The sequence below is a fragment of the Stenella coeruleoalba genome (genome assembly GCF_951394435.1).
Source record: "Stenella coeruleoalba genome assembly, chromosome: X".
In the NCBI taxonomy this organism is placed as follows: domain Eukaryota; kingdom Metazoa; phylum Chordata; class Mammalia; order Artiodactyla; family Delphinidae; genus Stenella; species Stenella coeruleoalba.
The window spans coordinates 86,101,915-86,114,858 of record NC_137152.1 but is presented as its reverse complement, the minus strand read 5'-3'; the positions used below and the strand labels follow the sequence as shown (position 1 = coordinate 86,114,858).

General features: G+C 36.8%; 1 protein-coding gene across 1 annotated transcript in view; it reads right to left on the bottom strand.

Moving 5' to 3' along the window:
- Positions 1 to 12,944, bottom strand: part of IL1RAPL2 (interleukin 1 receptor accessory protein like 2) — a gene marked incomplete at its 3' end in the record, with an annotated part of 1,138,357 nt that overhangs the window by 23,324 nt on the left and 1,102,089 nt on the right. The window contains exon 8 of the mRNA XM_079911241.1: positions 3,605 to 3,750. Within this exon, the coding sequence (XP_079767367.1) occupies positions 3,605 to 3,750 (146 nt within the window). The remainder of the gene's footprint in view (positions 1 to 3,604; positions 3,751 to 12,944) is intronic.

Sequence of the window (12,944 nt, the reverse complement as noted above, 5' to 3'; positions counted from 1 at the left end):
GGGGGGGGGTGGGGGGGGGTGGGGGGGAGACAAGAAGAAAACAAGTATGTAATATGATATCAGATAGTAGTAAATACAATAAACAGAAATAGAGCCAAGTGAGAGGGAAAAGAAGGTGATGGGTAGTCCATCGATGGATGAATGGATCCAGAAAATATGGCATATATACACAATGGAATATTATTCAGCCTTAAAAGAGGAGATTCTGTCATTTGCTACAACATGGATGAACCTATAGGGCATTATGCTAAGTGAAATAAGCCAGAGCGAGAAAGATAAATATTATAGTGCATGGTATCACTTATATGTGGAATCTCAGAAAAAAAGCTGAAGTCACAGAAACAGAGAGGAGAAAAGTGGTTGTCAGGGGATGGACGGTGGGAAAGGAAATAGGGAGAGGTTAGTAAAAGGGTACAAACTTTCAGGCAGATGAATCTGGTCTGAGGATCTAATGTATAACATGGTGACAGTAGTGGATAACACTGTACTGTATAAACTGAAATTTGCTGAGAAGGTACAACCTAAATGTTCTTACACACACAGAAATAAAATGTAGATGTGTGAGGTGATTGATGTGTTAATTAACTCAATGTGGGGAGTCATTTCACAATGTACACATATATCAAATCATCACGTTGTACACTTAATATATCTATATATCATACAATTTTATTTGTCAGTTTTACCTCAATAAAGCTAAAAATTTTTTTAAAAGAAAATGATTGGGTAGTACTATTTTATAAAAAGTGGCCAGGGAAAGGCCTATTGAGTAGGTAATATTTAAGCAGGCACCTGTATGAAAAGAGGGAATGAGTCATGGGAACAGCTGGGGGAAACAGCAGTGTTTCAGGCAGAGGAAATAGCAAGTGCAAAGATCATGAGCCAGGACTGTGCTCGGTGAGCGTGAGAAATAGAAAGGAGGCTAGTGTGTGCAAGGTTTGAGGCAGATTGTGGTAGAAAATGAGATCAGAAATGTCTTGAAGGCCATGGCAAAGATTTGGGGTTTCATTCTAAGTGTAACAGTGAGGGTCCTGTAATTGGATGGTTCTAATTAGGGAAATAGTATGATCTGACCTAGATATTAAAACGATCACTCCAGATGCTGTGATGAGAATAGACTGTGAGGGGACAAGGGGGAAGCAGGGAGACCGTTCACGGGGCTATTGCAGTGATCCAGGCAATTGATGCTGGTGGCTTAGACTCAGATGATAACAGTGAAGATGGGGAAAGTGCTCAGAGTACATATGTTTTAAAAGTAGAGCCATGGAATTTGCTGGTAGACTAGATATAGCGTATGAGCAGAGAAAAGAAGAAGTCAATGATGACTCCAAGGATTTTGGGCCTGAGCAACTGGAAGGATGGTGATGGAGATGAAGAAGGCAACTGGAGGATCAAGTTTATAGGGAGGAGAAATCAGGAATCCTGTGTGGGACAAGTGAAGCTTGATATGCCTGCTAGATATGTCTACTAGTGGAGTTTTTGAATAGTTGCTGAATAGGCAGTTAGGAATACAACTCTGGAGTTTAGGCGAGAAGTCCAAGCTAGAGATATAAATTTGGGAGATGTCAGCATATAAATCGTAAGCAAAACTGAGGTGGAGATGGAATTGAAATCATCTAGGGAGTGAGTGAGAAAAGGGGACCTGAACCCTGGGGAACTCTAATATTTAACGATTAGGAAGATGAAAATTAATATTCGCAGTTATTCATGATTTAGACACATTTCCTTGCAGAAGCCATGGGAGGCAGCAATTTTGCAGCGTACCTTGGTTTCTAGTGTCAGATTATTAGAAATTTGAAGGGCTGCTAGTGGTTGCTTTACTTATTAAAGGGAAATGGATTTATTTTAAAACTCAAGGCTATTTCTGTCTCTACTGACTGACTATATGGTAAGACCCCCATTATTTTTCCTCAGAGCAGGCTTTTAATTGTAACACCATACACATTTTGTGCAATTTTTTGTTTCATGTTTGAGCTTTGTCTTTGTTTGCACCCTCACTGCCCTGAAGACTATAAGCCCCCCACAGACTTGGGGATGACTATTCCCTAGTACCTAACACGATGCTTGCTATACATGATCCTCAATAATAAAAGAGAACATTATTCATTTATTAACCAGAATGAGTTCTAAGTGCCTATTAGTGGCCAGACACTGCCCAAGTTGCTGAGGATACAGAGGTGCAGCAGAGTCTGGCTTGGAGGATCTCTAAGCCTAAAATAAGACTGAGATGGACAGGAACAAAGCAATCCTTGCAAGAAGGTATCTGGACATAATCAATGTCTGCCCTTCAAGTAGGTGGACAAGTGGTTGCTTAGTGGATACAAGTTATCCAAATTCCATTTAATAACAAATCTTGTTTGAGCATGGTATATTTCACACCATATCATTATTATTTGAACCTTAAAGTGACTCTACAAGGTAGGTATTTTTACCCCTATTTTATAGATGAGGAAACTAAAGTTTAGGATGTCTAATCAGACAAGTTAGTCCTACTGAAGTAGGTAGCCAAGGCAGTGGCTGAACCAGGATCTCCTGAAGCAGGGTCTCCTAGTTTCACTTTCTATATTAGACTCCTCTATACTTAAATACTCCATTATTTTAAGATGAAATCAAGTCCAACAGAGTAAGAAATGGTGCTAGAGAGATAAAAGCATTATTCTCAGAATAATGACATTTCCCTGCTTCTCCTAGAACTGCTGGTCAAGGTTATATATTAGGGCTGGTTGGAAAATAGAAATTCCATCTTGGCTACAAGGTACAACTAGTGACCTTGCTGATTGAATCTGTTCTAGCTCTATAGCCTAGACAAAAAGAACACTGATTGAGAACATTTGTTGTGTTACATTTACAAAACCTTTGCCAGATGCACACATACAGAAAGTATTTAGCCTTTTGCAGTAATCAGGAGTTATTTCATGGTAAGAGCCAATCTCAGAAGTTGCTCCAGCAGCTGGGATTGTTGTTCCTATGTCTGTTTTTATCTCTTTTATTTGTAAATTTATAGTTTCTTTTCTTTGCTCATTATATACAATTTCCACCCCATATGGAATCAACTCTAGAGAGGGATCTACATAAATGCCAAAGTATTTAAAAATATATGCACCTGCTGAAGGCCTTCAACACCAGGTCATATCATGAAATATTGTTCATGATCTTTATTATAATAATTGTAAAAATTATATGATACTATCTATTATTTTTATTTATATTTTAGTCAGGGAATAAAGAAGTGATTTTGTTTCTCATCCAATAGTAAAACCCTTATTATTTAATTTAAGCAATATAGGATGAAGTGAAATATAGAGAAAATGTTTAATATCAATGCCTATCAAATTTTATGTAACACTTATAACCAAGGTATATTTCACCTCACTGGATTTAACAAATAACAACATTTCATTTAATTTATCCACTTCCTAATGGTATGGAAGATCATAGGAATTTTATGCTAATATCCACAGCAAGAGAGAGATATTTCCTTAAAAAGACAAAATGTTTAATAGACATTTATACTAAATGATAAAATCAGGCCAGGAAACATACCTAACTTCAATAGTTACTTGATAGGTAAACAAACTATAGTAACAGTTATTTAAAAAAATACCCTTTTTACGCAGCAGAACACTTGCATGTTTTCGTCCATTTCGGTTTTCCACATGGCAGGTATAATTTGCCAGGTCAGCCTCCACCACTGAATCAAAGATGAGTGCCAACTCAACTTCTTTTTCTCCAAGATGCTCTTTGAGGAGCCTGAAATAAAGGAAAGTATTCTTGGCTGAATTGGTTTGATTTGGGGAGAGCCCAGCCATGCAAGGACTAAAGATGGTTACGTAGCTTACTAAGGTCTCCAGTGGGCTGGAGAGTCCTGACGGGGTGTATGTGCAGAAACTTGGAAAAGAAAACACAAAAAGTGACTCTTAATGCAAAGATCAGATGGAAAATGAAAAAAGTGAGGAATTCACTCAGCAAAAAGAAATATTATCATGCCACTAGGCTTTGATAAATGAAGCCAATATGATTTGTGTGGCAAAGAGGAGGAGACGTTGGACTCCATATTCTAAGCTGAGCTTATGAAAACAAATTGGATTTTTGCAACACGGCATGAAGGGAAAAATGTCTGTAGAAATGTAGAGTTTATGTCAGAGGCTAGAGTTTTGACAACAGGGGGCAAGATGGTAAAGAAATGGACCTTGAAAATGACTGCCTTATGAGAATTAAACTAAGGGTGTTTAGTGGCCTTTTATCCCCAAATATCAGTGAGAAGCCTGTTCTCTACTTTCTCCTGCCTTCTGTCCAATGCAGGTATATACCCCTAATCCTCCAATGACCTACCATGGCCCTGCTTTCTCCCGACATTGCTCGCCATTTGTCTTTCTCCTTCCCTCCACACCCTCCCATGCCCCTAGGAGGAACTGCCCTATGTGACATTTTCTCATAGTGCTGCCTTTTGCTTTCTCAAGTGAAGTTGCAAAGGTTCTTGAATGGCCAGTAACAGTTGTTCTTCACAGAGGAGCTGAGTTGCCAGGAACCTTTCCTGAGGAGCGTGCCTCTTGTTTCTCTGGAGAGTTATATTCTTGTCAATGGCCAGCTGCCTCCTGGGTGAGGTGAAAGTAGGTACACTGCCTACTATTACTTTCTAACTCCTGGTTTTGACCAAAGAAAGAGAAAATTGTGAGTCTAAATAGCGGAAAGCCTGCTGTTAAGTTCTGGGGTGAGGTTGTTAAATACATGAATTTGCAAGATGGAACATTTGGGGCATTTAAAGTAATTCTCATCTCCTTTTTGATACCTGGTTAGGAAGGCAGAGAAGAACATTCAGATTTACTGGCATTTAGCATAAAGTTGGAAAAGACAACTGTACTCAGAGAAAACTGGGTTATAAATATGGGCCTCCCACTTACAAGCTCAAGCTGTATTCTTACAAAGTAATTAACTCAATGGCACCTTAATATAACTCATCTTTAAGTTGGGAAAAATACCTGCCATACTTAACTTTGTTGTGGGGGTAAAATGGGTAAAATGATTTCAAGATTAAATGGCATATGCAAATGCAAATGAATGTTATTAAACACCAACATTTCATTATCCAAAGGTGAACTTTATAAATTTTGGCTCCTCGAAACATATTTGTATTTATACTTATTGATATTTCAATTTGGTTTGGATTAATCTCTTCTGGCTCCCCTTTAAGAGAAGGAAAGACTTAAAGTTGGGTTGGTGAGAGGGAGTTCTTAGAATCTGAGAATCTCCCATACTGAAATCCTAAACCCAGATTATATTCCAAATAGAGATGCTTTTAAAATTAACCCTATTTCTGTTACCTTCCAATAATATACATATCAGAGAGTTGACAATACTGGCGTTGGTAACTTGAGTAAGTCTCTTTAGTATAAGAATTTTCTTAACCATATTTCACTGGTAGTCTATTCATTTTTTTCTTCCTGGCTAAACTTGCAGTTTTCCTCTCTTTCTCCTCTCCCAACACATACCTAAACAAGGAAAAATGGGAATTTACTGTCCTAATGGTTTATATTGAATTTTACTCTATTTTCCCCCTGCTATGTGTATATCACACTATACTCAATTCTTTTAGTTCTGTGTGACCTGCTATGGGATAACCCCCTTTAGGCCAGAAGCTGCTTAAGCACCACAAATTAAGTTTGATTTAAAGCTTCACATGTAGGGCAGCCACAGCCTTTGCCAGGCATAAGGCAGAAAGCTGATCCTGTCCCTCCAGACAAAGCCTTTCCCTCTTCATTTCTAATGCAGTTTCCAAAAACAGCTCTTCACAGGCTGCAGAAAGAATCTAGAGAGAGGATTTGAAAAATGATCCTTCATCTATTAATATATATGAGGTGTCTTAATTATCAGCTCTTGAAAATCTAGAGTAGACCTGCTTTTTTGTAATTAAAGAGAAAATTGGTGTTTATGTCTATAAATCATTCTGCAGAGCAGTCACAATTTCCTAGCAAATATTGATATGTAACAATCTATCAATTATTCTTTGTCATTCCCCTGAGTGCCTAGCTCTGGGATAGGTATTTGGTGTAAGAGCAGTATAAGCACTAAAAGACCAGGTGCCTGCTCCCAGTAAGCATTAAAATTTAAACAAGGAGACAAAATCTACACAGCTGAAAAAATTATAGGCGGAATGAAGTAAAACAGGATGGTACAGTCATTCTTACAATGGAATTTCCAAAAAGGGAGAGATTATTATTTACTAAATTAGCTGGAGAAGGCTTGAGAAGACTCTGCCTAAACAAAAGGAAGAAGGAAGTGTTTTCTAGGAGGGAAGATAGGAACAGGTTTTTGCAAAATGTTTGAAAGAGAGACACTGAAGGGACTGGTTTTGGAATGGAGGATACAAATAAGGGGGTCTTGGGATATACTTCAAATAACTTCAGAAGTATCTCATTCCAAGGATTAATATTGAAGGCAAGTTATAGGCAACAGTGAACACTGGCAAAATAAAAAATACTAAATTCAGGTGACAGAAATCACTAGTTTCAAAAGTTTTATTGTTAAGACCTATTATTAAAAAGTAATACTAGAAAATGTTTAGAAGTTGTCACTCTCATCCTTACAAGAGAAAAAGCAAACAAAATAAAAGTCAACAACTTTTCGTAGATCCATCAGAGAATTGAGGTCACAGGGCAAACTCCTGCCCCCTAAATTTGAGATAGCTAGACAATTATTGAGAATCACAGTGTACTGGGAGCAGAAACCCAGGAGCAGGAATCAGCATGAATAAAAACACTTAAAATGTAATTGATGAGTCACTGTAGGCCCAATATGGACTAGATTGAGAGTTAAAAAAAAAAAACAAAACTCCATGGGATCTAATCTTAGGGGTGCCCTGTACTTTCATGAGTTTTGCTTCCAAGAGCCTGTCCAGAGTTTCAGGGTGAAGATCAGAGAATCCTTTATGCTTTTGGCACAGGAAGGGGAAAAGCAACTATCTTGAAATGAGCCCAGAGCACTCTTTCTTCTTAACAAAGGCACGCCCTCAAGTGAAACTCTTTAGCAGAACCTAAATTACTTGGGTTTTACCGAAACTGGGGGAAGAGAAATATCCAACTCCAGCCTCCTCAAGCCTTCCTGTCTCATCTAAGAAAAGGAGGAAAGCTGAGGAATACTTGTAAAGGTCACAGCCTGAAGGTACAGGTTCATTGAAAGACTAAGACTTTACCATAGGATTATAGAATACTTACCACCACACACCAATCAAGCTCCTGTATGATTACAAAGGTTTTCAGCTGAAAAACCTGCAAAGCTCAGACCTTATTTAAGAAGCAGTCTCTAGGAAAACTGAAAGAAACAGTGGAGACATAAACAAGTACATTATAGGAAATTTTAGCCTCTTACACCTACGACTACAGAAAACAGTAAACACAGCCTAACTCCTAGCCACATAAACATAAAATCTCACAATAAAGACCTATTTACTTCAGTTCCTTTTATCTGATACATCACATCTGGCTTTCAATCAAAAAATGATAAGGCATGTTAAAAAGAAAGTCTGAAAAGACAATGCAAGTGTCAGAACCATATTCAGGTATGGCAGAGAATTATCAGAATGGGAATATAAAATAACCATTATTAATATGTTAAAGGCTCAAATGGAAAAAGTGAACAACATAAATCAATAGCTTGGTAGCATAACCAGAGAGATGGAAATTCTAAGAAAGGCTCAGAAGGAAATGCTAGAAATAAAAACACTGTAATAGAAATAAAGAGTGGCTTTCATGGGCCATTAACAGACTGGACGTGGCCAAAGAATCAGTGATCCTGAAGACAATCAACAGAAATTTCCTAAATTGAAACACAAAGAGAAAAGAGCATGGCAAAAAAAGGGACAAAACATTGAACACCTGAGGTATAACTACAAAAGACATAACATACATGTAATCTAAATACCAAAAGAGAAAGGAACAATAGAAATATTTGAAGTAGTAATAACTGAGAATTTTCCAAAGATACCAGACCACAGATGCAGAAGTTCAGAGAATACCAAGCAGAGTGAAAATTAGAAAAGTTATACCTTGATGCATCATATTCTAACTGTATAAAGTGAAAAAATGAGAGAAAATCTTAAAAGAATTCAGAGGAAAAAGCTTAGCTATAGAGGAATAAGAATAAGAAATACATCAGACTTCTCTTTAGAAACTATGTAAGCAAGAAGAGAGTGGGGTGAAATATTGAAAGTGTTGAAAGAAAATTACTACCAACCTAGAATACTGTATCCATTTATCCTTCAAATGTGAAGGAAAAATAAAGACTTTTTCAGACAAATAAAAACTGAGGGAATTTGTTGTCAGTATACCTGTCTTGCAAGAAATGTTAAAAGAACCTCTTAAGAGAAAATGAAAATGATATAGGTCAGAAATTTGGATCTACATAATGAAAGGAAGAGTGTTAGAGAAGGAATAAATAAAGAAAAAATATTTTATTTTTCCTATTCATAATTGATCTAACTGGTAACAGTTTGTTTAAAATAATAATAGCAATAAAAGCAGTTATAAGAAGTTCTGAAGATCTAATATACAGCATGGTGACTATAGTTAGTAACATGTATTTTATACGTGAACGTTGCTGAGATTAGATCTTAAGCATTCTCACCACATTAATAAAAGAGTTAACTATGTTAACTATGTGAGCTTAACTAATATAATGGTATATGTCAATTATACCTCAATAAAATAAAATGAGAGTGAAAATGTAACCTGCAGAATGGGAGAAAATATTTGCAAACCATATATCTGATAACGGGTTAATATCCGTTGGCAAGAATGTGGAGAAAAGGGAACACTGTATACTAATCGTGGGAATGCAATTTGGTGCAGCCATTGTGGAAAAGAGTACAGAGATTCCTCCAAAAACTAAAAATGGAACTACCATATGATCCAGCAATCCCGCTTCTGGGTATATATCAAAGGAAATGAAATCAAGATCTCAAAAAGATATTTGTACTCTCACGCTCAATTTAGCATTATTCATAATAGGCAAGATGTGGAAACAACTTGTGTCCATCAGTAGATGAATGGAAAAAGAATATATGGTTTATGTGTACAATGAAATATTATTCAGTCTCAAAAAAGAAAAGAAAAGAAAATCTTGCAATTTATGACAACGTAGGGGAACCTGGAGAATATTAAGTCAAATAAGTCAGACAGAGAATGAAAAATACTGAAAAATACTGTATAATATTACTTATATATGAACTCTAGACAAGCCAAACTAATAGTGACAGAATGGTGGTTACCAGGAGCTGGAGGGTGGAAGAAATAGGGAGATGCTGGTTGGTAGATGAAATGGGGAATTGCTGGTCAAAGAGTACAAACTTTCAGTTGTAAGATAATAAGTTCTGGAAACCTAATGTACAGCATGGTGACTATAGTTAACAATACTGTACTGTATCCTTGAAATTTGAGAGGAGAGTAAATCTCAAGTGTTTTCACCATACACACACAAAAATGATAACTGTGTGGTGATGGATATGTTAATTAGTTTATTGTGGTAATCATTTCACAATGTATACATATACCAAAACATCACATTGTATACATTAAATATATACAATTTTTATTTGTCAATCATACTTCAATAAAGATGGAATTTTTTAAAAATCAAAAATGAAATAGAGCAAAGAGATTGGATTCCCCCCAAAATAAAAAATAAATAAAATAAAATAAAATAAAATGAAAGCTTGTAATTCTTGGAACATATGGTAGTTCTATTTTTAGTTTTTTGAGGAACTTCCATACTGTTTTCTACAGTGGCTGCACCCATTTACAATCCCACCAACAGTGTACTAGGGTACCCTTTCCTCCACATCCTCTCCAACATTTGTTATTTGTGTTCTTTTTGATGAGAACCATTCTGACAGGTGTGAGGTGATCTCTCATTTTGGTTTTGATTTGCATTTCCCTGATGATTAGCGATGTTTAGCATCTTTTCATGTGCCTGTTGGCCTTCTGCATTTCCTCTTTGGAAAAATGTTTATTCAGGTCTTCTGCTCATTTTTAATTGGGTTCTTTGTTTTTTTGATGTTGAGTTGTATGTGCTGTTCCAGTTTCCATTAACTGTAAATAGTCCCTGAAACCAAACTGAATCCTCCTTTGACGACTAGGTATCTTGCAAGTCTCTGGGTCTTTATTCTGAGTATGAGTAATCATTATCCAGGAATAATGATTGAGAACATCAATAATAGGAGATAGTTTTTAAAAACCCTCTTAAGGAAACAAAATCTTTATTTTAGTGTCATTTGCTTTTTAAAAAAATTCCTGTTAAAGCCTTATTAGTCAAAGACCAGGATCAAGCCCGTAGGCTGACACAATCAGATTTGTTGACTGAATACACTGTGGAAGGAACGCTCCAGAGGAACTGTGGATTGTTTCTTGATTGAAGAGAAGAAAAAAGCATCTTTTGTAACATTTGGGTTCCCACTAAAGATTCTGAGGATGGTGTAAAGAAGCAGAAATAAGTTCTGGATTGATTGCAACTTCTGAGGCAGTTGGTGGTATGGGGGGAGGATTGACTAGGAATTGTGTACTGTCATGAGGTGGAGGTGGTTTACTAATTGGGTATTCCCAGTAATATGAAAATAGCAAAGCAGGTCTGGGCATCACTGGTAAGAAAACAGTAGTCACTCCAAAGAGGTGGGGGTCATTATGGCATTATACAACTGATGCATGACCTTGGAAGAAACAGTATTTTCTGTTAACTTTGCAGCTGGTTTTATCTGTCTGTCCTCCCAGCCTGATTAATAGCTGGGCTGCTTATTCTCAATCCCAACTGATTTTTTACTCTTTCAGTCCTGGGCAGGTTTTGACTCTTTATATCCTAAATGTGGACTACAACAGATCATTCTGAGAATTGATGATTCTTGCTAGCTGTGTTCTGATAAAGTCAATGTAGCTCCACTGGAACTATGAATCAACTGCCCAAGGACAGCTCTTCCTCAGTCACTAAACCTCAGATTTTTTAATCTGTAAAATAAACTGATATGATTTATCTCAGATGGTTATCATAAAAATCCAATGTAATTTAGGATGTCAAAATGTTTTTGCAACGTACTGTGTAGCATAGAAACATGGAGGAATTATTATTTACTAACTATAGTTGCTTGTCTCGAGCAGCTTACAATAGAAAACACCATATTTGAGACTAGGCATCTATAATCTGCTCAGTAAATGAAGAGAGATAACAAATATGTCTTAGGTAGCCTTTAAATATTTTATGCATACGTCAAGGCTAAGACCCACTGTAGAAGTGGAACTGTGGATAGTAGAGTCACCACTCCTCCAAAAATCATCCTTCAGATAAATGGTCATTAAGGCTGCCCTTAGGTAAAACTATGCTGCTTATGAAGTTTACTTTTCCATTGAAGACTCCTTATGACTTACAATATCTACACTTACATATATATATATGATGAGTTTTGAAAATTATTTAAGTCAAGGCAAAGTGATCAATCAATATTCCTCCTTCCAGTGGGATGACCTGAGAGTGGGAGAAAACAAGGGATTATGAGTGTGTTAGGGGATTGTTTTGTTATGTTTTTAGTTCAATTTTGGGGCAGCCAGAGCAGGTTGGGTGTTTCAAGGCACTGAAAAAGCATGGTGGGAAGCTGCCAAAACAGAGCTCATCATTTTGCCTTGGCCTTCCTGGGGAAAAATTAATATTCCCAGCTCCATATTATTTGTTTAAATTGGTGAGATATTAATAGGTTATTTTGGATCTTTAACATAGACTCACCCTATTTTAAGAATAAAATCTTTTCATACCTGTATCACATTCCCTTCTTTGTCAAGAGCATTTCACTTACTCAAGAAAGGTATGTTAAGGTAAAGGGATGGAAACAGAAGGCTGGAAAGTGGTAGAAGCAGGAGTGAAAAAAACAAAACTTACAAGTGAACAAAGCCCATATTCAACTTGTAGCCTTTTAGGAATTGAAAGTAAATTAAATTATTTGCATTTTAAGAAGCTTGTCTGAAAAGCCTTAAGATAAATTGAATATGTTTTTCAGGTCAAGAATTATACAAGATTTGGTAAACTTGCTTTATGGTATTGGCTGGGGGAAAAACATTAGCTATTGATAGGGAGATTTGTAAAGTGAGATTTATAATCGAAAATTACTCTCCATTGGGGCAAAGCAATTGCACTGAAATTCATGCAGTCTCCATCGACTATCAGATGCAATTCACAACCCTGCAGGGAAGCTTAAGGACTATTATTTCTTGTTTAATAGGATTAGTTCAGTTTCTCTGGCATTTTTTATTAACACTGTGGAATATGTACCTCACTGTAATTTTTTTAAAAAAATTCTCAAGCCTCTGTTAAGATTAATTAAAAGGAAAGTCTGTAAAGGCGTGGAACTGGGTTGGTCTTGCTAGAATGCTCATACCCAAAGACTACTCCTGTTCATGAACTCTCTTACCCCACTTTGCAAGCCGTTCCCATTAAGTTTAAACAGAGGGACAGAAATTAGGAAGTCCTCTCCTAAGGATAGTTTCCACTGTGTCTCCTCCCAATAATAATTTGACTTCTCTGAATAGACGTGGTAGAGCTTGTAGAGAGCAGCTTGTTGCAAGGACTTTAAAATGGTAGATAAAAATAACCAGATTTGCACAACTGTAGCTTATGCTACTGCACATGAAAAATTCCCTTAACATCCCCACAGATGACATCTTTTGGAGTCAGTGGAAATGCTGCGATGCAGTTGTATGGGATAGGCTGGCAGTTGTGATTGGATGCTACATTTGGGTTCAAATTTCCTTAGGGCTCAGTCTCTTAAAACATCATGGACTTTGGTAGGGCTATGCCAAATTTCTGCCTAAAGGGAGATAAAGGAGAATCTGTATGCCCAGAGTGGAGTTTGAGTACTTTGGCAGCAGGTTGCAAGTAAGGAGATACAAGGAACCATGGTGGTCAAAGTAACCCAG